This window comes from Buteo buteo, chromosome Z, assembly GCF_964188355.1.
Source record: "Buteo buteo chromosome Z, bButBut1.hap1.1, whole genome shotgun sequence".
Classification (NCBI taxonomy): domain Eukaryota; kingdom Metazoa; phylum Chordata; class Aves; order Accipitriformes; family Accipitridae; genus Buteo; species Buteo buteo.
In genome coordinates, this window is record NC_134204.1 from 70,397,791 (window position 1) to 70,421,074 (window position 23,284).

A 23,284-nucleotide genomic window follows, 5' to 3' on the forward strand; every position below is an offset into this window, starting at 1 on the left:
ACATGTTCTGGGTGTTGCTTATTCTGAAGGTGCCACCAGACACCCTTCTTGCCTGCTCTGCAGGATTGTCTTGCTCTTACCAGGCATCTTTCCCCTTCTGTTTTGTTGTTTATTTGTTGACAGGTTTCCAACTGTCATTTCTTAGGTAAGCCTGATTTTGCCCATTTAGCAAGGCTTTAAGAAAATAGCTGGAAAGGGTGACCTAGGAAAGAGTAAGCTGTACAGGATCACTTTGGGTTGCTGTGAAAAATCACAGAGTGAGACTTCCTGAAATGTATCTCTTGCCACACGAAGGAGAAGGTGATTGGGAATGCTCTGCACAAGCATACAGGTCCTACAAGCCTGTAGTCACTGATTTAAGTAAAATGGCTGAAGCTGCTTCCTATGGCACAGATAATCTGCTTTTGAGCTATCTCAACTGTTGGCTGACACTTAAATGCAATCTGAGGTAAAAACAGTGTGTTTAAATGAAAACAGCAAAGATCTGAGGGCTAACTGTAGGTGAATAATGTCTGCCTCAGAGGTGAGGGGGGATACACGGTAAAGCATCTGCCATCTCACTTTAATCCACACCTGCAAATCTACCAGAGCCTTCAACGTATGAATTTGGGGTGCCTCCATCCTGTGAAATCCATGGTCCTCCAACAGATGCACAGGCTGCTCATGCAGTGCCGAGAATGAAATTTGCAGGCTCCAGAAGCCGGCTCAGGAGCCACCCTGTTGAGACTGGAGGATTACAAAGCGGCATCCCCCTGGGGTGCCTCTAAAGCCAGGAGGTGCTTCAAGCAGGTTAGCCCTTTTCCAGAGGAGCAAAATGGGAGGCCAGGCCTACCCCTGACGAGGGCATCCTCCTGCCTGGGAAATCGGAGCTGAGTTTTCTTTTTCCTGCCCTGCCCTGCCTGATTTACCACAGAGCTTGAAATAAACATAAGGATGGGGGTTATCTTTGATTTCTTCTCCCGAATCCGTGTTACCTTGTAACGACAACTGAGTATTTACTGGAACAGAACTTAAAGCGACATTGCTGCAGCCAGGGTGAGCACTTTAATCGGTGCTTTCTCTCTACGGGGGGTGTGTGGGTGTGTGTGTGAACGTTTAACCACCTGTGAAGCAGAGCCCTTCAGGTTCATTCCTGCGCGTTGCGTTTCTCGAAGGCGGAGAGCTCCGAGGCCTCTCTCCGCGGCTGTCGGGCGGCGACAGCCCTCTATCTCAGCTCCAGATCGTGCCCCGCGGGACCCCGAAGGCAATTTAACCCGTTCGACGTACGCAGAGCCAAACATCCTGACAGGACGGGGGCGGCCGGGCCGGGCCGGGCCTCCCCGGGTGCCGTTCCACAGAAGCTGGCGGCAACCCCGGCCCCGCCCCCGCCCCGAGGCCCCGCCCCCTCCACGTCCGCAAAACGACCCGCGGGGGGGGGGGCGCGCTCACCCGGAAGTGCTCCCGGAGGGCGACACCGCCCAGCGAGGGTGCTTCCGGGTAGCAGCGCGCTTACCCGCTCGGCCCCTCCGCCACGCCGCCACCGCCTCCGCCTCCTCCTCCCCCCGCCGGGCCGTCCTCCGCCCACCCCCGTCCCCCCCTCGCCTCTCCCCGCGCCGGGCGATGCCGCTGCGGGGCTCCCGGGCCGCCGGGCCGTGGGGGCGGCGGCTGCTGCCGCCGCCGTCGCCGTTGCTTCTGTTGGCGCTGGCGGCCTGCGCCGCGCGGGCCTCCGAGATCACCTTCGAGTTGCCCGACAACGCCAAGCAGTGCTTCTACGAGGAGATCGCCCAGGGCACCAAGTGCACCCTCGAGTTCCAGGTAGCGGGGCGGCCGGGGGCGGCCTCGCGGGGAAGGGCCGGCCCGGGCCCGGGCCCGGGGCCGGGCGTGCCGCGCTGGCGGAGCTGGGCCCCGGCCCGCCGCCGCCTCCTCCGGGGAGTGGTGGCCGAGCGGTGGGTGCTGTCGAGGGAGCCGCTCGGCTTCGTTCGTGAACCGCGGGCTGCTGCGAGCAGTTGTCGAGAGAAGCGCCTGGTGGGGTGAGCGGCAGCTGGAGCCAGGGCTGGGTTTGCAGCTCGGCTGAGGAAATCGTGCACGCTGCCCCGCGCTCTGCGGGGGCGGGCGAGTTTAGCTCAGAGCCGAGAAAGGCGCACGAAGTTGCCCCTGAAAACTGGCAGTGTCTTTTACCCTGATCGCTGCCGCGCAGCGTCCCAGCCCAGCGGCGTGGAGAATACCTAAAGAACAGCTGCCCAAGGAGATGCCGTGAAAGCAGTTTCCTTGTGGTTTACGAAGCGTTTGCACCATGAGCACGATACAAATGAAGGAGCTTATGCTTCTTATTTCAGAGTATGGCTCAAATTGAGGTCACATAGCAAACAGTAAGAAAGCCACAGAATAGGTATGCAGTATCAGCACAATGTCCCAGGCACATAGTGAGACAGGGAAGAGTCTTACAGAAAATAAAACTTGCGGGTAGGCAATATCTTATTGACAACTATGGCTAACATGCACGTATTAAGTGAGGCTGCACGTTTTTTTCTTACTTTTCCCAGTTTCTAACAGTTTGAACATGCAGTTCTATCATGATGATAGAGCACGCTGTTCAACTTCAAGATGTTTTGAGCAAACAGCTCTGACAGTTTTGGTGCCTTTGAGTGTATCGGCAGGGTTGGAACCTTTCAGTCTGTCACTTCAGCTGGTGAAGTCACTGACACTACAGCAGCAGCATGAGAGACAAATCATCCTTTGCAATGGGAATCACAGTTACCTTTGGGGGCTTTTGAAGGGGCTGTGTACTTTTATGGTGTGACTTTCCCTGTTCAAGTTCTGTGTTTTTCTCTTTCCTGCCTGCTGTCCCACCTTTAGTATTTTGGGGAATGTTGCTGCAAAATATTGGTCCTTGTTACTCTGTCCTACAAGTTCTAGTTCTCAAGATATCTTTTTCTCCTACCCAAATGTTTCTTGTCCCTGCCAGTTACTTTAATAAAGTCTTTTCTGTGCAGTACTTTTCCCCCCTGTTTTGAAGTGGATGTCATTGGAGGTTGCTGGGCAGATAAGCCTGCCGTTGTCGCTTTTGTCGGTGATCAGAACAGGAGTAGCATTCTTAAAAGGAAAGTCTGGCTTTGGCCAGCTGCCAGCAGACTGAAGCGCTGTGTGCATGTCCTTTGGCAGTATGTCTTAAGAGCTGACAGGAGCCTCAAGCAAGCTCTGTGGGAAGGAATCCTAGGGCAACTTTAAAGCTCTGGCAAATCTTTACCATGTGTATGTAAACTGGCCCTTCCGGAGTGTGTGATGTAACTGAATGCGAGTGACTTTCATGTAATTGGCAAAAGGCATGGCCCCTGTCAACTTTGAGATCATACTTCAAAAGTGAACCATCATTTCATTATAGAAAATCTTGGTTTTGTTTTTCCTTCCAACCAGGTAAGCATTTCTGTGTGAAAGTCCCAACTAGATGCAGACATCAAAAAATATTTTTTTTCTTTGTATCCTGTCATCACATTTTTGGAAAAACTATGAAGATGTTGCTTGCCAACTGAATGTTTTTAAAACTTCCTGTGTGCAGAGCAGCTACTGCTCAGATCTCTTGTTATTTCAGTTGTACCATTAACATTATCATTTTAATAACTGGATACCTAAATAAACTGATGTCAGTTTAAATAACACTATGTGAACTGAAGTGCAGCTACTCAGATACTAAAATTTTTCAGTCATTTCAGCACACATATAAGAGGGACCTACCTTTAGATATAAGTCTCTTCCTCCTTCAGCATGCTTTATCTTAAAAGCAAAAAGTTTGGATCAAGGATTAAGTGTGAAAGTACTAGCCTAAGAGTCATCAGAACACCAAGTTATGAATACCTAAGTTACTGATTAGTCTTTCTGTAGAGGTTGGATGGCTAGTCTACTCAGCAATATGCTGTAGACCAAGAATGATCAAAGCCTGAAAAAAAAACCCTCGAGACAATCGTGAAGTTTCGGGTCACTCCTTAGGCATTATCCGGATGTGCTATTTTTTGGGAAGAAATGCTGTGGCTAACTGTGCAGGAGGGAGGCAGCAGACCACCCCACCCTACCCCCCAAACATTGCTCTGTTCACAAGCACATGGGAAGACTGGCCAGGTTGAAATACCTGTTCTACTGGTCGAACACCATTCCTAAAGCAGCTTGAGCTAATAGGGTGGTTGCACTCTTTTGGCTGAAGAGAAAGGAGCTGTTTTACTGCATGTTAGCAATCTCGGGCAGCTGAAATCAGTTCCATGGAGGACTTGTGCATACAGCAAATGGTTGATTTGTTGCAGTAATGTCTTTGCTGTCCCATCAAGTTTCATCTACTGTAGCATTTTATGTTGTGCAGTTATTTATAACAAGCTAACTAAAATTGCCCTCATAAACGGTTTGAAAATATAATTGACATTACATATGCTGAACCTAAAGTATTTTGAATTATGTTCTTCGTGTATTCCGTAAGAAAATAATTTTGCAGACTTGCTTTGAAACATATTCAAATTAATGCATTATATTTTAAAACATTTGTTAAAGCAAAAAATCTTGCAGTGCCATTTGATAAGTCATACTTCTTAGAAGAAATGTTTAAATCTGTTTTGTTAAAAGGAGAATTTCTTGGGTTTTGTTTTCAGGTGATCACTGGAGGTCATTATGATGTTGACTGTCGGTTGGAAGATCCTGATGGCATTGTATTATACAAAGAGATGAAGAAACAATATGATAGCTTCACATTTACTGCATCCAGAAACGGAACATACAAATTCTGCTTCAGCAATGAATTCTCTACTTTCACACACAAAACTGTGTACTTTGATTTCCAGGTTGGAGAAGATCCACCACTGTTCCCTAGTGAGAACAGAGTAACTGCACTTACCCAGGTAAGGTGCTGTTGTGTTTGACAGCAGCTGTTAGGTGGAGGCAATGTTTTTTTTTCAAGTTCAGCTGCGTTAGATATTTATATCAGTTTTGAAAATCAACAGATTGAAGCTTTTAAAATAATCTGAATTACTACAGATAAGCTTTCTTTTTGAAGATAAGATTTATAGAACACAAAACAGCTGAGAAGGAATCAGCAAGTGCTTAAGAGAAAATTAGGGTAGTAACTTAAACTCTAGGCTACTTTTTTTAAGGGAACGTCCTTCTAATGCCATGTTTATGTGCCTCTTGAAGTGTGGATTTCACAAACTGTAAATATCGGTGGATCAGAGTTTTAAAAATTTCCAAACTTTGGAGAAACTTTGAGAATTGTGTTTATATTTAAAACTGTAGTCTTTTGCGGGGGAGGACTTAAGTTGACCTCTCATGTAACTGCCATTTTTAAAATGGAGAATTCTAGTAAAATAAACAAACGAACAAAATCAACCATATTTAGCTGGCTATTTGTCCTTTATAAGACACTACAAAGTGTCAGAGCATTATTATATTCTCAGCATTTTACAGTTTTGTACTGCCTCTACCCAATCTAAATCCATCAAAACTTCCCTTGGAACACTCGCTTCATGAATTTCCACTAATGTCCTTGCATTATAACCATCACCAAACGTTGCTTTAAACAACCCTTAAAGAATGCTGGACGTGGTCACTATTTTGCTAGTCTCGACTCAACGGTATAGATATCAGTTCCCAAATGCTAATCTTGCTTGAATTTACCTCACGTAAGTCTGCAGTAGCTGAGATCTGTAATGAGTAGATGACTTGCTGTGAATTCAACTACAGCTCTTACCTCTTTCTTCTTGTCACTCTTCTTCTCTGCTTTATTTTGTATCTGATTCTTCATCCTGTATCTTTCCATCGCTTTTCCTTACTTTAGTCTTCATTCTGTTCAGTCTGTGTGTTCTGTTACATCTGGTTTTCCTTTTGCTATCTTGAATTCAGCAGGGGGATTTTGAGAATGCAGAACACGTGGTTCCTGGGTCCAGCATCTCTGCAGACCCTTGCAGCCTGTGGGAGAAGATTTATAAAAAAATAGTTTGTCACTGGGTTGTAGCTTACACAATGCAAATAAGTTTTTTTGGAAAGGGAAAGTTAACTTTCAGAGTACAACACATCTTTGGTAAGAAGGTTCTTGTTGCAGTTTTCTTGAGGCTTGTAGGAAGACCAAATGAGGGCAGCCTTTCACAGGGACAGTAAAAGGTAAATCCCTAAAACCAGAGTGACTTTGTGTTTAAATCCCTTCTACAAACTAGGACAGCTCTATAATTTATCAGTGAGACCAATGGCAGAACTTAATCTGGAAAACCTCTTCCTGAATTTTGTTGAGAAGAATATCTTAGACTTGTTCAGACACCTGTCTTAAGTCATCAACTTGAAAGATGTTAGACACAGATATAAGTAACTGAGAGTGGTCCTATCAGTGTGTTAAATGTTTCCTTTTATAATAGTTTGTGCTGCTTGATCTTCAGGAAATACTAATTTTAAGCCATAAAACAAAAACAAGTTGTGACTAGAAAGAAGGTATTTTGAAGATCTATTGATTAATCTCTTGGTGATCAAAACACAGTGAGTAGTACTGACTTTTACTTACAGAAGATAAATTGGAAGGATTTATGTGAAAAATGATCTAGGGCTTAAAAAACTGGTAATACTTTTTTTTTTAAATGAAAAATGACAATGAAGTTGAGCAATTTGTTAACCACTTTTTGCACACGTGACTAAGAGAAGGGTCTCCTGCCGAAAGAACATGTTGAGTTTAGTAATGTAGATTTTAGGATATTGTGCAACTTGAGTGAGAGTTATGCAATGAAGAATGTCATACTTGTGAAACACAGGAGCATTTAATATGTACTATGTGCATCTTAATGCTATAAGCAACTGCTTATTTTCTGGTATGTGTGGAATTAACAATGGGGGCATCACTGACATTTCAAAAATCTTTCTAATGTTCATTTTGAACCCAAATATACATGAATTTAAGATTTGTTTAGTCGTTCTCAGAGCTTCTTGCTTTTTATTACATCTACAGTTTTACACTCCTCTGTATTTAAGAGTGCGTCGCATTCCTTTGTGTAAGTTAAATGTTACGGCATTTACAGTATTTCAGTCTGACAATGGACAGAGTTAATCCTTAGCTTGCAAAGTTACATGAATCCTAATTTTCAATATCAAACCAGAAAACTTTGCAGAAAAAGCATTAGAAGGGTTATTAATTCAGTGGTGTCTATTTGTTTGCTTCTCTAGATGGAGTCTGCATGTGTTTCAATTCATGAAGCTTTGAAGTCTGTCATCGATTATCAGACTCACTTCCGCTTGAGGGAAGCGCAGGGCCGCAGCAGAGCAGAGGATTTAAACACAAGGGTGGCCTACTGGTCAATAGGGGAAGCAATCATTCTTCTTGTCGTTAGTATCGGGCAGGTATTTCTCCTCAAAAGCTTCTTCTCGGATAAAAGAACCACAACAACCCGTGTTGGATCATAACTGGTAGTGGTAATGCTTCAGGTCATTGTGTGTACTCATCTGTAAAAAATAACTGTTCTCCAATTAATTGTAAGTGCAAAGGATCTGAATATATGCAACATTCAAATGTGTCTACCCCATATCATATAAAAAAATCACAAAACAAACCCAAAAAGTTATGAAAGGGAAACAAGATTTGAAATATTTTAAAAATACTTCAGAGCTTAAGTGCTTTCCGATTCCTGTATTAAATATCTGGCAGTGACCAGCCTCTTTATTTCTACTGATTGTAATCCAAACTGAGTTTGATTTTTACCAGTAAGATTAGCCATCTGCAGTATAACACTTTAAAATAACCCAACAGTCTAGTGTCTGACATGAGACAATATATATGAAAATTTGATTTGATTTTTGTTTTCAGGCTGAATGTATTTGATTATAAAACCAAATGTGATGAACTGCAGTGCATTCTTTTGATTTGCTGTTAAAAAAAATAATCCAATGGTACCCCTTGCTTATTTGTAACATTGTTGCAAGCTTGACACTACATCATGGTGCAAATTCTTCATCAGCCTGGTAAGTCTCCATCTTCAAAACTTACTAAATTTTATACTTGAGTATGTTTGCTTAAACGTACATTCTTCTATATTAAAATAAACCCATTTCCTCTTTTACAATATTTGTTTTCCTGAAGAAATTGTAAGCTGAGACTACTCAGGAAATCCACTTTCTATATTCAAAAATCCAAATCTCCAACGTTATTTAAAAAACATGCAATAAAATAGGGAGTCTTGTAACTTTGTCACTGAAACTGTATAGTTTCTGTATTCGTATATGCTGCTGCTGCTGCTCTTTGCATTTAAGACGAGAAGTAGCTTGGTTTGTTAAGCAGCACAGCACCAGCACTGGATGAGGTTGTATTATGTGTTAGGCACATACAAAGCTTTTTACTAAATTGTTTTCCTATTAAGAGGCCAATTTGATATTGATGCTGCATTGCACAAGTGCTGTAAATTTTACTTTCCTTTGTGTGGTGCACTGATAAATGATGGCCTTGTGCATCTAATTGCCACTCTTTTTTGTTAGTGGTCAGGAAGTGTTTTAAGTATTTCAGGTTATCTTTTTGGTAGAGTTATAGTTACATTGTTTCAACTGCTCATGTCTTTAATAGCTTATGTACTGTAAAGTCTTGGTTTATTTGGATATGGAAGGTAGTAAATGTATGTACATACAAGTAGCTTGATTTGAGCTGGTCATAATAAGGCTAAACTCTTTCAATTGGCTCTGGAGAAATATGTAGACTGACCAGTTCTTTCTTAAGTGCACACAAATTCAAAAGATGCTCCTTAAGTTCTCAGCAATCAGAGAAAGAATGCTAAACCTTTAATAATTGCTTGTATTTTTTCTAGCAAAAATTTGAAATTGCATGTACAGGTAACGCTTGAGCAGTTTGAAGAATTGATCTGAGATTACTTGATTTTAAAATCTTGTGATGGCCAAAAAAAATAAAAGTTCACCTGTTGTGAACTGAACGACTGCTCTTTTGGAAACTGAAGAAAAACCTCAAACAGCTCAAAAATTACTTAAAAGGTCATGGGAGTATTAAAAAGCTTAATATATATAAAATTCGGGATTATATGTAATGTTCTTCTGTCCAGTACTGAATTTTAAATATTGCAGTCCCATTTTGGGATGCAAGCTTCCCAGAAACAGTTAGACTCACAAAGATCAGAAAACAAAAAAAATAGTGCTTTCTTATGATACAAATCTATGCCTGCACACAATATTCTTGATTGTACCTATATGCTTTATTCTTGTGTTTCAGCAACTAATATTCACTATTTTTTGTGCTGTGTTGCACACAATAATGAAGCAAGTGGTACACTTTGGGTGCAAGTGTCACATGAAAACATGATTTAATTTTGATAGTGTTCACTGTCATCTTCTGGTGTTTGAATATCACTTGTGTAGCTTTAATCACAACAAAAGCATTTGTTTTAAAGATTGAAACGTGTTTGGGTTTTCTTCCACTGACTTGTTCTGTGTGCTGTCAAAATTGGTAAACAAAGGGGTAAAACAGATAATGATTGGCCATCGCATACATGTCTCTCTATTCTTTCATGTTTGAATGTGTGAAGTGGGACTGTTCAGCTCAATATTAATCCCACTGCAGAGGCTTAGTGGACTTGACTTTTGCATTGAAGTTAGGTATCCAAACCAATCTTCTGATATCCTGCTGCATAATATGCAGCAATAGCTTAAAAATGCCTTTATTTTTGTGTTACTAAAAACATGGCACAAATACACGTTTAAACATAGCTGTATATAGTTTTTAAAATAAGTGACTGAATAGGATATAATAAAACACATGCTAACGCAGTGGGTGAAGAAATGCGTTGTGACTTTTGGTTAAAGCTGCATCTTTTTAATATATGAAAAGAATAGTTTGGTTAATGGTGTGATACATGAGTAAACACCCTGCGTTAAAGGGGATATAACTGTGTTTTTAATTGCTAAAGGCCCTGGGTTTCAGCTATTCCTTGGATGTTTTATGTTTACAGAACTTCTTCTTATGTCCTTGTCAGTTCTTGTTTTAGTTTGGGGAGGGGAGGGAAGTTTAGTTTGATTAAGAGAAAAAGCAGACCCTGTGAATATTGTATGGGGAAAAATAAAAATTAATATATGAATGTGGTCTAATTGTTTTGTTTGCACATGGGAGTGGGGAGCATTATTCTTCAAAAAAGCTTTGAATAACGATTTGAGTAGTCAACTTTTAAGACATTACAGTTAATCTGCCCCCAACACTTGATGATTACTTCTATTGCTGTACATCACAAAGTGTACCGGTTCACTGCTGTTCATAATTGGCTGTGCTTTCAGGTCACTGGAAAACTCACATTTCGGCAAGATAGTGTGGTTACTGGCTCTTCGCTCAGCACTTCAGCAGTGCAGGTAGTAATATCCATAAATCTGTTCTTGTTGGAGTGGAATTCAAAGTATATGACTACAGGTGCCAGGAATGACTTGAGACATACTGCATCTTCTCACATTAATTCTGTAGATACAAGGTTAATATGGGGTGAGCTAGAAAAGTGCATCCAATTAGTGTTGTCTAATGATGAGATATAAACTTCAAATGTGTAGTAACTAAGTGTGTGACTTGAGATATTTTATATTGTGTAGCTTCTTGCTGAATCTTGGCACATACTAGTTAAGTTTTAAAAACCAGATAGAGTAGGCATCATTGCTGTGTGTAGCACCTTCCAAAATGGCTTTCGTGCTGTTTGTGTTTCTCCAATGTTGGTTGCTGTACATTCAAAATTTTTCAAGAATATTTACAGTACTTGGATTAAAAAAAGCTTTTGTCTAGATGCATGGGTAAGTTCTCTTTCAGTGATGTGTTATTGTTATGGTCAAGCAGTTGTCTGGGGGTTTTTTTAGGTGCCTGGCACCCAGGATTTGAAAGTAGCTTAAGGTAAGTTGTGGTCTGAAGCACTTTTCCACTGAAAGCTGATCCTCTTATAAAAAAAAATTTTTAGACAAAGTGAAAAGATGAGTCAGCAGATCAGCTGATTTGTATGATGATGAAGGCTTTTATCAAGGAGGAAGTAGAAATGTGCTGTGGACCACTGCAACCCATTTAAAACAGTTTTTTGGACTGCCAGGCTGCCGCAGGGCACAACTGCCTCAGGGGCACCGCAGCCTGGATTTTGTATGACTTATGCAATGGCAAAAACAATTGAAAGAAATATTTAAAGCCTGACCCTGCAGTTCAGCAGGGAGTTACAGTGTAACACATCAGTGTGCAGAAAGCTGGTATACTGCACCAGGTTACTCTAGGAGAGGTTCCACACTTGGTATGCGAGTGAAGTTCATATGATACAGATCCAGTTTGCCAAGTAGAGTGGGGTTTTGCAGCTTATAGTTACATTGTACATCTCTGAAAGAAAGCAAGCTTATTGCATATTATCAGGAACTCAGATTTATGTGGTCTAATGCAATTCTGGAGTCATTGCTATTGACTTCAGAGGGTTTTTTATGGATTTACCTTCAGGTGCCATCAAAGTGTGTCTCCTAATCATTATTCTTGATGTGCAAATGTTTTGTGCCTTTACTTTCTGCCTAATTGGGCTCTTTACAGGAAGTAGACATAGTCATACTAATGGAGAAATCCACCAGTAAGGGGAGCATCATCTAATGTCAATCATTATTTAAAACTAAGTCTTAGCAATCCTCACTACCATTACTGAGTTACTTCCCTCAGCTGCTGAGGTAGTCTCTATGCATTTACTGCTGATGAGTGCTAATTCTGCTTGTCAGTAAGACCGTGGACATGTTCCTTGAAGTGATTAAAATCTTCCAATGTCACCTGCTTTCTTATTAAAAACAGATTAAACTCCTGCTTCTGTATAGCTCAGTGGAGGAGCAGTCCTCCAGGGGTGAGATGAAACCGAGAGTTTTAACACAGGTTCTAAATGAGACAGATGGAAAGTCTTTCACACTCCTCCCCTTGACTTCCACAGCTGTCAAATCAGGTTCCAGAAAAGTGAGGTTTTGGCGCGCGCATACTGAGGATGCTACTGATCTTGACCAAGTAAGTGTTGTGAGACACGAGGGGAAGCAGAGACTTGACTCAGCTTAGGAAATACTCCAGTAACCTGACAGTAGGCGCTCTCAAAAGGTTCATGATTTGAATTAGAAAGCCCATGTTACAAACCTCAGGGCAAGATCTTATGTAAGCATAACATGGTTTTACTTCGTGATACTTCTAAGCAGATTGATTTGACCCACTCAAGCCTTCTCCCCCACCTGCTGACAAAAGCCAGGACATGTGCAAGTGGTCTGGTCAGCATCACTGGTGTGCAACAGTGATTTTAAGCAATCTGACTGCCTTGTGTGTCTCTTTTTATGTTTCTTAGCCTTACAGGCTGTTTTGCAGGTGGGCTAACAAGAAAAGGAGTGATATGGGATATGCTGTAGCTAGAGGCTATTGAACAGGACTTCCTAAATATTTTCATGGCCTGTATCTCACCATGAGACACTGTCCAGCTCGGAGTGCAGTGAATGAGACACGATATAGCAGGATGCCATCCCTTCAGCAGCCTGCACTGTTCAGGTACATGTTAAGTAGCTGAATGCATTTTGTTGGTGTGCTCCCACAGGAAGGCTGTCGATCTGCCAGCCATGTGTGACAGGGCACAGTCAGTGATCAGCTGCATATAGGAGACGTCTCCACTTGGTGGAGTGTTCCTGGTTTAAGCAAGAGCTTTCTTTTTAGGGATGTGATTGGTTCCAATCTGTGTCTTGGGTATTCTTTCCTAAATTTATGTACACATATTTTCCTGATGCAAAGAACAGCAGATTTGTTTATTCCTTACTGTAAATGAATGTTCTTTATAAATTACCAAAAAGGAAGTATGTTGACATTTTTGATATGCAGGATATCATGAACTGAGGAGCAGCATTTTCCTTCTTGAAGAAATCATACATGAGGGAAAAGGATTTGGGAATATTAACATATGGATATGAGACAATTTTTTTGGCAAGGCACTGGCTTTTGCTCTGGTGTTCAGAGAACATGATAACACTGGGTGTCGACGAAGAATCTCAAAAGGGACAGAAAGAAGTGGGAAAGAGGCAGAAGACAGAGAGGGAAGAGAAGGAGCAAAAGTGAGGGAGGAAGAGAGGCAAGGACTGAAGAGGGAAGGAAGGAAGGGAGAAAGAGAGGACAGAGGGGACAGAGCAGTGAGAGGAGCCCGTGTGCCAGGTTTGGGAGGTTTGAGGAGTGCCCAGCTTGCTCCCCATGGACAAGAGGTGCTCCCTCTCCTGGGGTGCGGGTGGCCTTTGGTGGCTGCTGCCCCCAGCACCGGTCAGCAGCACAATCTGCAAATAGCAGCTATAATTCACACCAGAATCCACTCTCTCTAATGCATATTGGCACACCCGTAATGAGGAATTCAGTGACTGTTGCCCCAAGGGCAATTAGAAGAAACATTTGTCAAAGGGTGGATGGAGGTTGGAAGAACAGTAGGCTGCTACGGAAATGTGAAGAATGGAGTGTGCTAACCACCAGGAGGTGCTGTCACCTGTGAAATACTCTGCCTCACATCAAACCAGCCTTTAGTCCCACTGATACAAAGCCAGAATGACTCCGCAGCTCTCGGTGTCATTGCTCTTCTTGAACTGATGTAAGATGGTCAGCTGCCCACCAATTCTGCACATCCCTTTCTCTCATAGTCAAAGATACATGAGGCATTAAAGGCCTCACTTAGTACCACACCACACTTGCCCTTCTCTAGAGCAAAAGCCCCAAACACCTGAAAATTCACAGGGCAGAAAATGAGGCTGTGTTTTGTGACTTACACAAATCCCTGGGCCAAGCCCTTAGTGGGTTACACCTACTTAAGTGGAGTTGTACAGCAAGGGGAACTTCTGCCCTCTCGCAAAGTCCACCTTCAAAAAAAATCTGCCTGCATTTCAAGATACAATCATGATTTTTGAAAAGCACTGGAAAATAACTCTTTTAGTGAAAGTCTGTGATGTGTCAGTCAAAATACTGCAATTTAGTTTCCCTTATAAAGTGTTATGCTTTACGGTGGATTTTTTTTCTTTTTTTTTTTTCTTATATCAAACTGAATTTATTTTTTCATTGTTTTGTCCGTTTACTCTTTTTTGTGCTACTTTCAACTTCTGTGCATAGTCCTTTCCTTCCTCTGATGTTTCTATCTCTTCCTTTCTTTGCACCTTCCCCTCCCTGATCGTCAGCTGAGCTATTTTCAGATCTTTTAGGGTCCTATTTTTCACCCACCTGGTACCAGATGTGCCAACACAATAATAATTCTCATTATTTTGCCCATAACTGCCTTCTCTTTGGGCCGTTTTCTCAGCTGGCAAAGTTTTGGTCTTTCATCTGCAATTTTCTGACAGTGAGGTGGGTAAGGACTGAAGCAAGTGATTTCCTAAGGACTGCAGTGCAACAGTGAAGGGCAAGCCAGAGCTTTCCTCTCTCCAGCAAAGCTGCTTTGAAAGGACTGGTGAACTCCCGTCACGGAAAGGAAGAGACGTTGACAAAGGATCGGACTGAATGGATTTCAAAGGGGACAGGAAGCTCAGCTTGCAAAACGAGGCACAAGAATCTTTTTCCCGACAAGACTTTTGGCATCGCTCTAGCACCACTTCGTGATGGTGAGCTGTCCCAGGAGAAGAGCTTTGTCAGCCCCCCACGCCCTTTGCACACCCCTCCTGCCGGTGGCGGGAGTGCTCCGGCCGTAGGTGTGCAGCCTGCTGCGCCCAGCTGGGAGAGGAAGCCCCCGCCAAGCCCCTCAGGCACACCTGGGTTGGGGGGGACCGCTCCTTGCTGTCCCCACAGCAACACCCCCCAGCGCGGTCCAGGGCTCCGAGGATGCTCCTTCCAGCCGGGCAGAGCTCAGGATGCCCTTCATGGCACTGGGACCGGGCGGGGGCACCAGGGGATGCCAGCAGAGACCACGGGTGATGCCCAGTTCGGTCCCCATCGGACCTGCGACGAAACCAGCTTCCCCTCCTGCCCGCTCTGCCCTCAGCGTCTGCCGTGCTGCCGGTGCGTGGCTGCAGCAGGATTTCCTGCAGGAGGAGGCACCACCAACATGGCCCTGGGGCGCCGGGGACCCATGGCCGTGCCCCCCAGCTGGCTGGCGGCAGCCGTGGCGGGGCACGGGGGTGCCGGGAAAGGCACCAGGAGAAGGGGGAGAAAGCAGCACCCGGGGACTGTGTCAGGGAAACAGGAATTTATTTCCTTTTCCTTGAATCAAGGGTTGACGGAGCCCTGCTAGTGCCGCCGGCGGGGTGGCCTCTTGCAGGGCTGGGCAGAGTCCTGGGGGCCGGAGGCCTTCCTCTTCGGGGGGCGCCGGGGCCCCCTGGGCAAGCGGTCCCTGCCCCGGCCAGGAGCGGAGGGGCTGCAGCCCTGGGCGGAGGGACCTGCCGCCACCGCCTCCCCCGGCTCCTCCTGGGGCTGATCTTGCTCTGCAGGGACGGGCGCAGATGGGGGGCTGTCAGGACCCCCGCGGAGGGTGGCCTCGGACGTGCTGGCTTCCTCCTCCACGTCGGGGCCTGCAGCGCTGCTGGAGGAGGCCGGGTGGGAAGCGGGAGTCCGCCCCGGGGAGGCCGTGGAGCTGGGGCTGGCTGCAGGGCCGTCGTCCTCCCCGCCGGCAGCGCGGGGGTCCTGCTGGCCCAGGTGCTGGTGGATCGCCCAGCCGCACAGGCGAACGGCGGCGTTGATGAGCCGGGGGACGAATGTCCGCGTGTGTTGTGACAGGCAGCTCTGCAGCTTCTGCACCAACACCTCCTCGTCCAGACCCCAGAGGCACAGGTGGGCCACAATGGTCCTCTCTGCGGCACCCGCCCACCACCACTGCTCCTCGTAGAGCTCCATGACCTCATATCGCAGCCAGGGCAGCAGGGGCCTGATGTTATTGGGGTGGCTCTTGAAAAAGTCCGCCCAGACCGCAGGAGGGAAGCTGCCCACTTGAGCCCAGGGCACCAGCCCCGCAGGCCCCTGCTCGTCCTGGTGGTCTTCAGCCGTTGGCTCTCCGAGGCTTGGGACACGCCACGTCAAGAAATCATCCTCCGACTGCACTGAGAACAAGATGGCCGTCGCCCCCGACCTGCACAGGGGGCAGTTTGGCTTCTGCCGCACCCAGCGCAGTGCACAGCCTAAGCAAAATCGGTGGAGGCAAGGCGACACGTAGGCGATGTCGCCTTGATCGTCGCAGCAGATGGGGCAGCTCCACTCGCCCTCGGTGGCCATGCTCTCCGCATGCTGAGGTGAGCTGGGAAGCGCTGAGGATAAGGAGCTGCTCCCTCTTGCTGGCGCTGCAGCGGCGGCTGTCGTGCGCTGCAAAATGGAGAGAGGCCACGGTCGCTCGCTGTCCCGGGGAGGGGAGGGGAGGAGAGGAAGAAATGCCCCGGCCCCTCGAGAAGGACACCCTCCTGGCTCCCCAAGCCCCATCCCCCGCCCCACGGCTGCTCGGGGGGGACGTTTCCCCGCACAGCTCACCTCCGCTGCCGCAAGCGCACCCCGCGGTGCCCGGCCGCCTGAACCAGGCAGGGCTGGGGAAACACCGGGCATGGCTCTCGGACGGGCACTGAGAGCTGCCGACGGCAGCCCCCAAAGCACCACCCAGCACCTGGAGAAACCTTGCTCGGCCCTCCAGACCTCGCAGGCACGCTCGGCAGGAGTCCAGGCACGAGCCAGACTGGCCAAGGCTCTGCTGGTGCCCGAAGACAAGCAGCGAGGGACGTGAGGTCACAGTGCATCGCCCGCTGATGTCACAGGCCACCGCTCGGCCTTCCACCCCCACAGGTGCACAGCATCTGGAGAAAAAGAAAACGGCGTTTCTTGTTTTCGTCTTCTACATTTCCCTGTTGCCCTGGCTTGGTCACCTGCAACACACGCCCATGACTGTGTGTCTCGTCCCCACTCCTGACGCCTTGCAGAGGTCTCCTGCAAGGGGGAGCCGGGTGGGAACAGTCGGCGTGGACTGCCCGCGGCTGGGTGACGTGTCCCCCAGCTGGCTGCCTTTCCCCGTGCAATGCCGGGATTTGCAGAGGGGACCTGGGTGGTTAGTGGCCAGCCCTGGGGGAGAGTCTCCTGGCCTGCTGGGTCATGCCCCCCGCCGGCGGGGAGAAGCCTAAAGGGGCATTTTTCTCCAGCCCCATCCACTCCCGCTGGCACTCGCCCGCAGTGCCGGCTCCCTCTCCGCTTACCGCGATTGCCACGCTTCTGGTAGCTGGTGCTCCTGGCCAACTGTTGCACTGGTGGTCCTCAAAAGCGCTAGCAATGGAGCCTGAGCCTACGTACGCAGGAAGGAGCTGTAGTTGCTGTTCCTCATAGTCCTAATCATGAAGCCACAGCTGATTAGGGATTATGCTTGTCCTTGTTTGCAAGCAGTAAATATCTGCTGTGTTGTGTTGGGCAATTCTCATGGTACCCCTTGATGCTAATTAAACTCACATTTGTACTTAAATATAAAAGAAAATTTTAATGAAGAATGCATTGTCCTACCACCATAAGCAGTTCTACATGGAGTCTGCAAAGATGCATCATGAGCCGCTTCCTTAGGTATACTTGCACCAGCACCCATCCTGACAGCAGTTGCATGGGGCACCTTAGCCCAGCCATCGGTCCATCCCCCAGCCCAGCTCTTCTGCCCAACAGTGGCCCCTGAGCACTCCCATCCAGGATGGCCACAAAACAATGCTGTGGCTGTTTCTTATGATCACGGGAAACTTCAGTCCCTTGCCAGGAGTCCTTCCGTCTCTGTCATCACTGCTTCCTGCTAGTTCAACCCTTTCTGCAGCTGGGCCTTCTTGCACTCCGTGCCAGATTGTACCACTGCTGAGCAGCTAAAATTTGAATTTCCTCTTTACCATGAAAGAGGACAGCAACATAAATATGTACAAGTGCAATTACTGATGTAGAACTAGCACAGCAGAATGTGGTTTTAATTGTGTGATGACATTATTTGGGTAACTTGCAGTTTTGATATCAAAAAAAGGTGTCTTACACTGTTAATGCACTTGGTGAGGTCAGACCTTAACATTTAAGCAAAAAATGAATGTTAATCTTAGGGACAAAGTCTTTTCACATCTTTTGGTTCTCTTTATAAACAGAATCAGAATAGATTCATCGTGGAGGCTGCTTTAAAAAAAAAAAAGAGAGAGAAATAGCTATTGAGGAAGATGACTTGCATATCTTTGTGTAGGAAAACTATGGACATAAGGGAAGAGCAACCTCATGAATTGTAGCAATTAATATAATGTAAAGTGCAAAAGCATTGAGCAATGCATATACAGAATGATATCTACGTGTGTAATGCTTTATTATGGGACCAGAAAGCTGCAGAGCTCTCTGTATGTGCGCTAGAAGGCCAGATGGTTGAGGTGGCAACATGAGAGTGTAGGAGCTGCAGAATGCACAAAGGAAAAACATTTACACTTGAACATAATGTAGACTGTCCATGGCAGCCTTCCATGAGTTTTAAGTATTAATAAAATAATCACCCAAGTGCATGGAGTTTCTGATGCTAGATGGCATATGTGGACATGGGCCGATCCAAATTCATGAAAGGAGCAGGAAAGCTGGAAGTGAGTTATACAAGGAGAGGCTGACAAAATTCTGAGCAGCAGGATTTTTCTGAGGGGGCTGATGGAATTCTCTGTGCTCAAGCCAGTCTTTGAAGCATAGTCAAATATTTCTCTGCATGGAACTTTTAATTCGTGCCTAACAGGGTATAGGCAACACTGGCTGTTTTATTTGGGTAAGTACATGTTCCGGATGTGCCAAATGCCGTGTACAGCTGAGGTTCGGCTGGGTTCACTTAGGGCTCTAGCAGCTGTGTGGTGGCAGGCATAAATCAAGCACAGGGTGCTCCTGCCACCCCTGCTGTCACCCTGCCTGCCCCTCCTGGTGGAACTTGGTTCTCCTGGAGGAAGGGGGTTCAACTCACAGTTGGGTCTTCAGCCGCCGCAGTTTCCACCTTGGTATGGTAACATATTAAGCTGAAAATGGTTTGATAGAATATGCTTGTCCAAGCACAGCAGCTGATCTGCTGAGAGATGAGCTCTCCATAGAGAACAGCATTCCCCATCAATGAAAACCATCGGGTTTGTTTCCCACCACATGTTGGTGACCCAAACAGGCATTAGCACCATGCCGAAAGTCTAATGACCCAAATTGTTGAAACATACACAATAAATACTGGGCACACATGTGCTGTGAAAAATAAGTGATATTGCCTTTTTTTGTCGTCTACAGAACAGTTCTCTGTTCAGGGTTTAAAAAGATCAAGTATAGCCCTGGCCAGTACTGAGGGAATGACATAATACCAGTTTGACCTGATTTGCCTATTTAGAAGGTTACAATGTTATAAAATCTGGCATCTGAGAGAAGGGAAAATTACCTTATTTCTTCATGGAAACACACTGCATTATTGTGCTGTGCCTGCAAAAATACAACCCACAAAGAGTGGATTATAATAATATAGGACTTTGTTTCAGAACTTGGACAAAATCATTGTCTTCCCAAGTGATATTGACAAGGATTTACCAACTTTTACTCCTTTTCTTTTCTTACAAGACTCTGTATAGTCTTCCTATCTATTGCTTGGAGCCTATCCTGACATGATTTCTTAAACTTCAAAAATCCTGTGGCATCATCTCTTTGATGATACATAAGAGTTGCATTTCTTCTGTATTTCTCCTCCTAACTCCTGATGTATTTTTAACCATGTTAAGAATTAGTACATCAGCAGGGTACCTGTAATGACAGAAGCGGTCCTTCCAAAACAAAACAGAATGACTGGATTTGGAGACCAGTTCACCTTGCTGGGCTGGGGATTTGAGAGTTGATTGATCACTGCATGAACTGTCTGCATTTCAAGTGTGAGTGCAAATGAAATGGGGTAAAGCTGAAGTAACTGTGAACATAATGATTTGGGAGGGGGTTCACAGCTCCTGTGACCAGCACAAATCCCAGCAGCTGTGCAGTAGCTCTGTTATGTGCAGCATGAATATGCAGCATATAACCCCATAGAGTATTACATACATGTGTTGCATGGCTCTGCCGCTATTCAGCTGAAACTAAATCTGTTCCAGTCTCACCAAGAAAAAATAGACTCCTACCATTGTGCAAATGTATTGGTTTGTGTGTGTGTATATGCATGCGTGTCTACATATACACAAGGGCTTCAGATGGTGCAAGAACTGTTCTTCTGTCTTTCATTGGTGTCATGGCTGTTAAGTCAGATACTGAGGTTTTCTTGTGCTGTATCTGCATAGCTTGTATGCGTTCCTCTTCAAAACAGGTGTTTCAAATTAGCACCAAACAAATGATAAGCAGGCCCTGCATACACTGTGGAAGCATGGCAAATTGTCAGGGAGGAAAAGAAAGTTTTCATCTTCTTCAGATGTTCATAAATGGAAAGCACTTAAATGATGTAGAAAACAGCCTTTTAAATTTCAGTTTACAAATGCCAGTTGATGGGATTAGAGTCACAGTTTTGTTCTTGGTGAACTCACCCTTTTCTTGAGTAAACATCTAAGATGTAACAGCTAATCTTATTTGTAAAAGTGACTGTTGGATTATTATTAAATTACATTATTGCCTTGTGCCTTTGTCAGAATTATACTTTCTCATAAACATGATGGTCTAAAGAAAAAGATGGTACGTGGGCTGCTGGAAGAAGTAATACATTTTATTAAACAACTGATATGATAGGAAGAACTGGCCAAACTTCAAGGCACTCAAGCCCTTCTTCAGATTTCAAGATCTGAGCACCCAAAAGGTGATCTAATTTTTCCAACTCTATCAGTTTGTCTGATAATGTCTACCAGCAAACCACCTTCTGCTTTGTTAAAGTTGGTACTGGTTTGTCAGAAAAAAGGAGGAGCCCCAGGTTTCAGTGGAACTGCCAACTGATAGACCACTCTGGATTGAATCAATTCAATTAAAAATTTCCAAAATAGCATCTAGGGTTCATAGACATGTCCATGTACTGCAAATAACCATTGTAGAATAATTTACTAGCTGTCATAAATGCTTTAATTTTTGCATTGATTTACCAGTAAATAACTGTTTTAAAAAGGTAAGTCTGTAGTTCATGACTGTGACTTCTTAAACACTACTTGAATTGTGGCAGCTTGATGACAAAATTTTTAATGCAAGTGTGCTACCCTAAACAATTCATTTTCCCTTAATTTTATTTTTCTTACTGTATTGATATGCCATTGCATGTCTCTGTAGGTATATGTGTAGATGAATTAAATAAAAATCTTGTTCAGAGGCAAGTCCTTTCTTCGTTAATGCACACTTCTCATCACAGATCACATGGAAAATACTACTTTGTAGCAGGTAGGCTTACTCCAGTCATGATCTAAACCAGCCAGAATCCTTTCACTGCTTTCAGTCTGATCCCCACTTCCCATACGTGTTGTTTCAACTCATTTGGGGAACAGATTTTGAACTTTGATTAAAGCGTTCATCCATGACTTTGCATTCTTTAATCATATATTCAACAATTTGCAGGATTTGGTATTTTTTTGCCACATCCATTAAAAAGGCATTAATGCAGCACACTGTATCATAGATTCACTTTGCCTTTTTTATTATTTTGATGGAATTTGCTGTCATTTTTCTGGTTCAGAGGTATACCTAATACTGCAAGTGCTCTGCCTCAGACTTCCAGTGACCAGTGACAACGAGCAGCTCTTGGTCTCCGGAGGCTGTTGAAGAGGCACACCTGGACATGCAGAGGAGCAGCTAATCCAAAGGAGAGAGAAATTCTGCCAGTTTCATCTTTCCCGAAGCCACAGCTCCAGCCTGCAGTGCTGGCAAGCAGGCTTGGAGGTAATGCTGGGAAATATTTTGCCATCTCGTGGCAGTTCACAGAAAAACAGCCCTGGGTGATCAGAAACACTCAGCTACCCAGAAGGAACAAAGCTGGAATAGATTATTTCAGGTGCAGTAACTGCAAAATGGCACTAAATAAAGAAATGTGCTGAGTTACTTATGTGATGTTTCCAGTGTTTCTTCTTTTGCTTTTTCTTATTAGGAGGCCTTGTTGTGTCCATCACTTTTCCTTCACAGACTATCTCCACACTTGGACTCCTCATCCTTTTCTTCTTTTTCTCAAGCTTTGTCTCACTACTTGCTAGATAGCCTGAAAGGCTGCATTCACCTGTGTAGCAGTCACTGAATTATGATAAAGTTTTTTCGGGGTCATTTTCTCTTGCTGGACTTGCGTGCTCCTCAACTGTGCTCTCCAGGTGGCAAGTTTTGTATTTCCTTTTACCATCAAGATTTTCACTTTTCATTCTGTTCATCCCTCCAGAAGTGGTCCTTGGCCTGTTGCTTGATCTACTTCTTGATCTGCATCTTTTGTCAGAGCAGTAGTATCTGCTGCAGGGTCCCCTCTGGCTCTACAGACCTCTCCATTTAGTAAAGGATTATATCCTTTGTTCTGGACTAGTAGATTGCCTTAAACAGTGAACATTAGATTGAACCCTCTTCCTGCAGGGGCACTCACAGCTATCTTATAAGTACACTCTTCAACCATCTCATCAGTACAAAAAGCAGAACCCTGCCAGTGTTTCCTTTGCTCATTTTCTCTTCTGTAGTAATCATTGCTGCCTCTGCTTCTTGATCTCCTTTTGCCATGGCCTTTGCTACACAATTCTGATCTGCTTACTTCTCTGAATGTAGTGTTCTTATGAGTTAAGAGAGCCTCTCTGGCTTTTTGGAGAGATCACAGCATCACAGCATGGTTGAGGTTAGAAGGGACTTGGCATTGGTGGAATAGGATCAGGTCAGGGAATACTTGAGCAAACTGGAAATACGTACATCCATGGGCCCTGATGGGATGCACTCCCAAGTGCTGAGGGAGCTGGCAAATGTCACTGTGAGGCCACTCTCAACAATCTTTGATCAATCATAGCAACTATGGGAACTTCCCAAGGACCAGAGGAAAGCAAATGTCACTCCTATCTTTAAGAAGGGCAAGAAGGACCCAGGGAAAGATAGGCCAGTCAGCCTTACCTCGATCCCTGGGAAGGTGATGGAACAACTAATACTGGAAACCATTTCCAGGCACATCAACAATGTGAAAGTCAGCAGTAGTTGTCAGCATGGCTTCACCAAGGGCAAGTCACGCTTAACCAACTTGATGAACTTCTACAATGAAATTACTGTCTTGGTAGATGAGGAGAGAGCAGTTGATATTGTCTACCTGGACTTCAGTAAGGCCTTTGACACAGTATCCCACAAGATCCTCACAGAGAAGCTGTTGATGCATGGGATGGATAAGCAGACAGTGAAGTGGATTGAAAACTGGATGAATGGCCAGGGCCAGAGGGTAGTGATCAGTAGTGTGAGGTCTAG

General features: G+C 45.0%; 1 protein-coding gene across 4 annotated transcripts; it reads left to right on the forward strand.

Moving 5' to 3' along the window:
• Nucleotides 1-1,461: 1,461 nt before the first annotated feature.
• Nucleotides 1,462-21,853, forward strand: TMED7 (transmembrane p24 trafficking protein 7). 4 transcript variants are annotated; one of them, XR_012649143.1, is made up of 6 exons: nt 1,462-1,794; nt 4,611-4,856; nt 7,156-7,947; nt 10,252-10,323; nt 11,895-11,965; nt 12,291-15,401. XR_012649143.1 is itself a non-coding variant. In XM_075021687.1 (3 exons), exons 1-3 carry the CDS (start codon nt 1,600-1,602, stop codon nt 7,390-7,392), a joined length of 678 nt encoding a protein of 225 aa, XP_074877788.1. In that variant the 5' UTR covers nt 1,462-1,599; the 3' UTR covers nt 7,393-10,058. The 4 variants fall into 4 exon arrangements, 1 of the variants encoding a protein (XP_074877788.1); XR_012649145.1 differs by lacking the exons at nt 11,895-11,965; nt 12,291-15,401 and adding an exon at nt 21,552-21,853; XR_012649144.1 differs by lacking the exons at nt 11,895-11,965; nt 12,291-15,401 and having other exon boundaries at nt 10,252-10,740.
• The last annotated feature ends 1,431 nt before the right edge of the window (nt 21,854-23,284 follow it).

Coding starts and splice junctions, on each gene's coding strand:
- TMED7 (XM_075021687.1), top strand. CDS start 1,600: ATGCCGCTGCGGGGCTCCCGGGCCGCCGGGCCGTGGGGGCGGCGGCTG. Junction 1,795..4,610: donor AGTGCACCCTCGAGTTCCAG/GTAGCGGGGCGG, acceptor TTTTGTTTTCAG/GTGATCACTGGAGGTCATTA. Junction 4,857..7,155: donor GAGTAACTGCACTTACCCAG/GTAAGGTGCTGT, acceptor TTGCTTCTCTAG/ATGGAGTCTGCATGTGTTTC.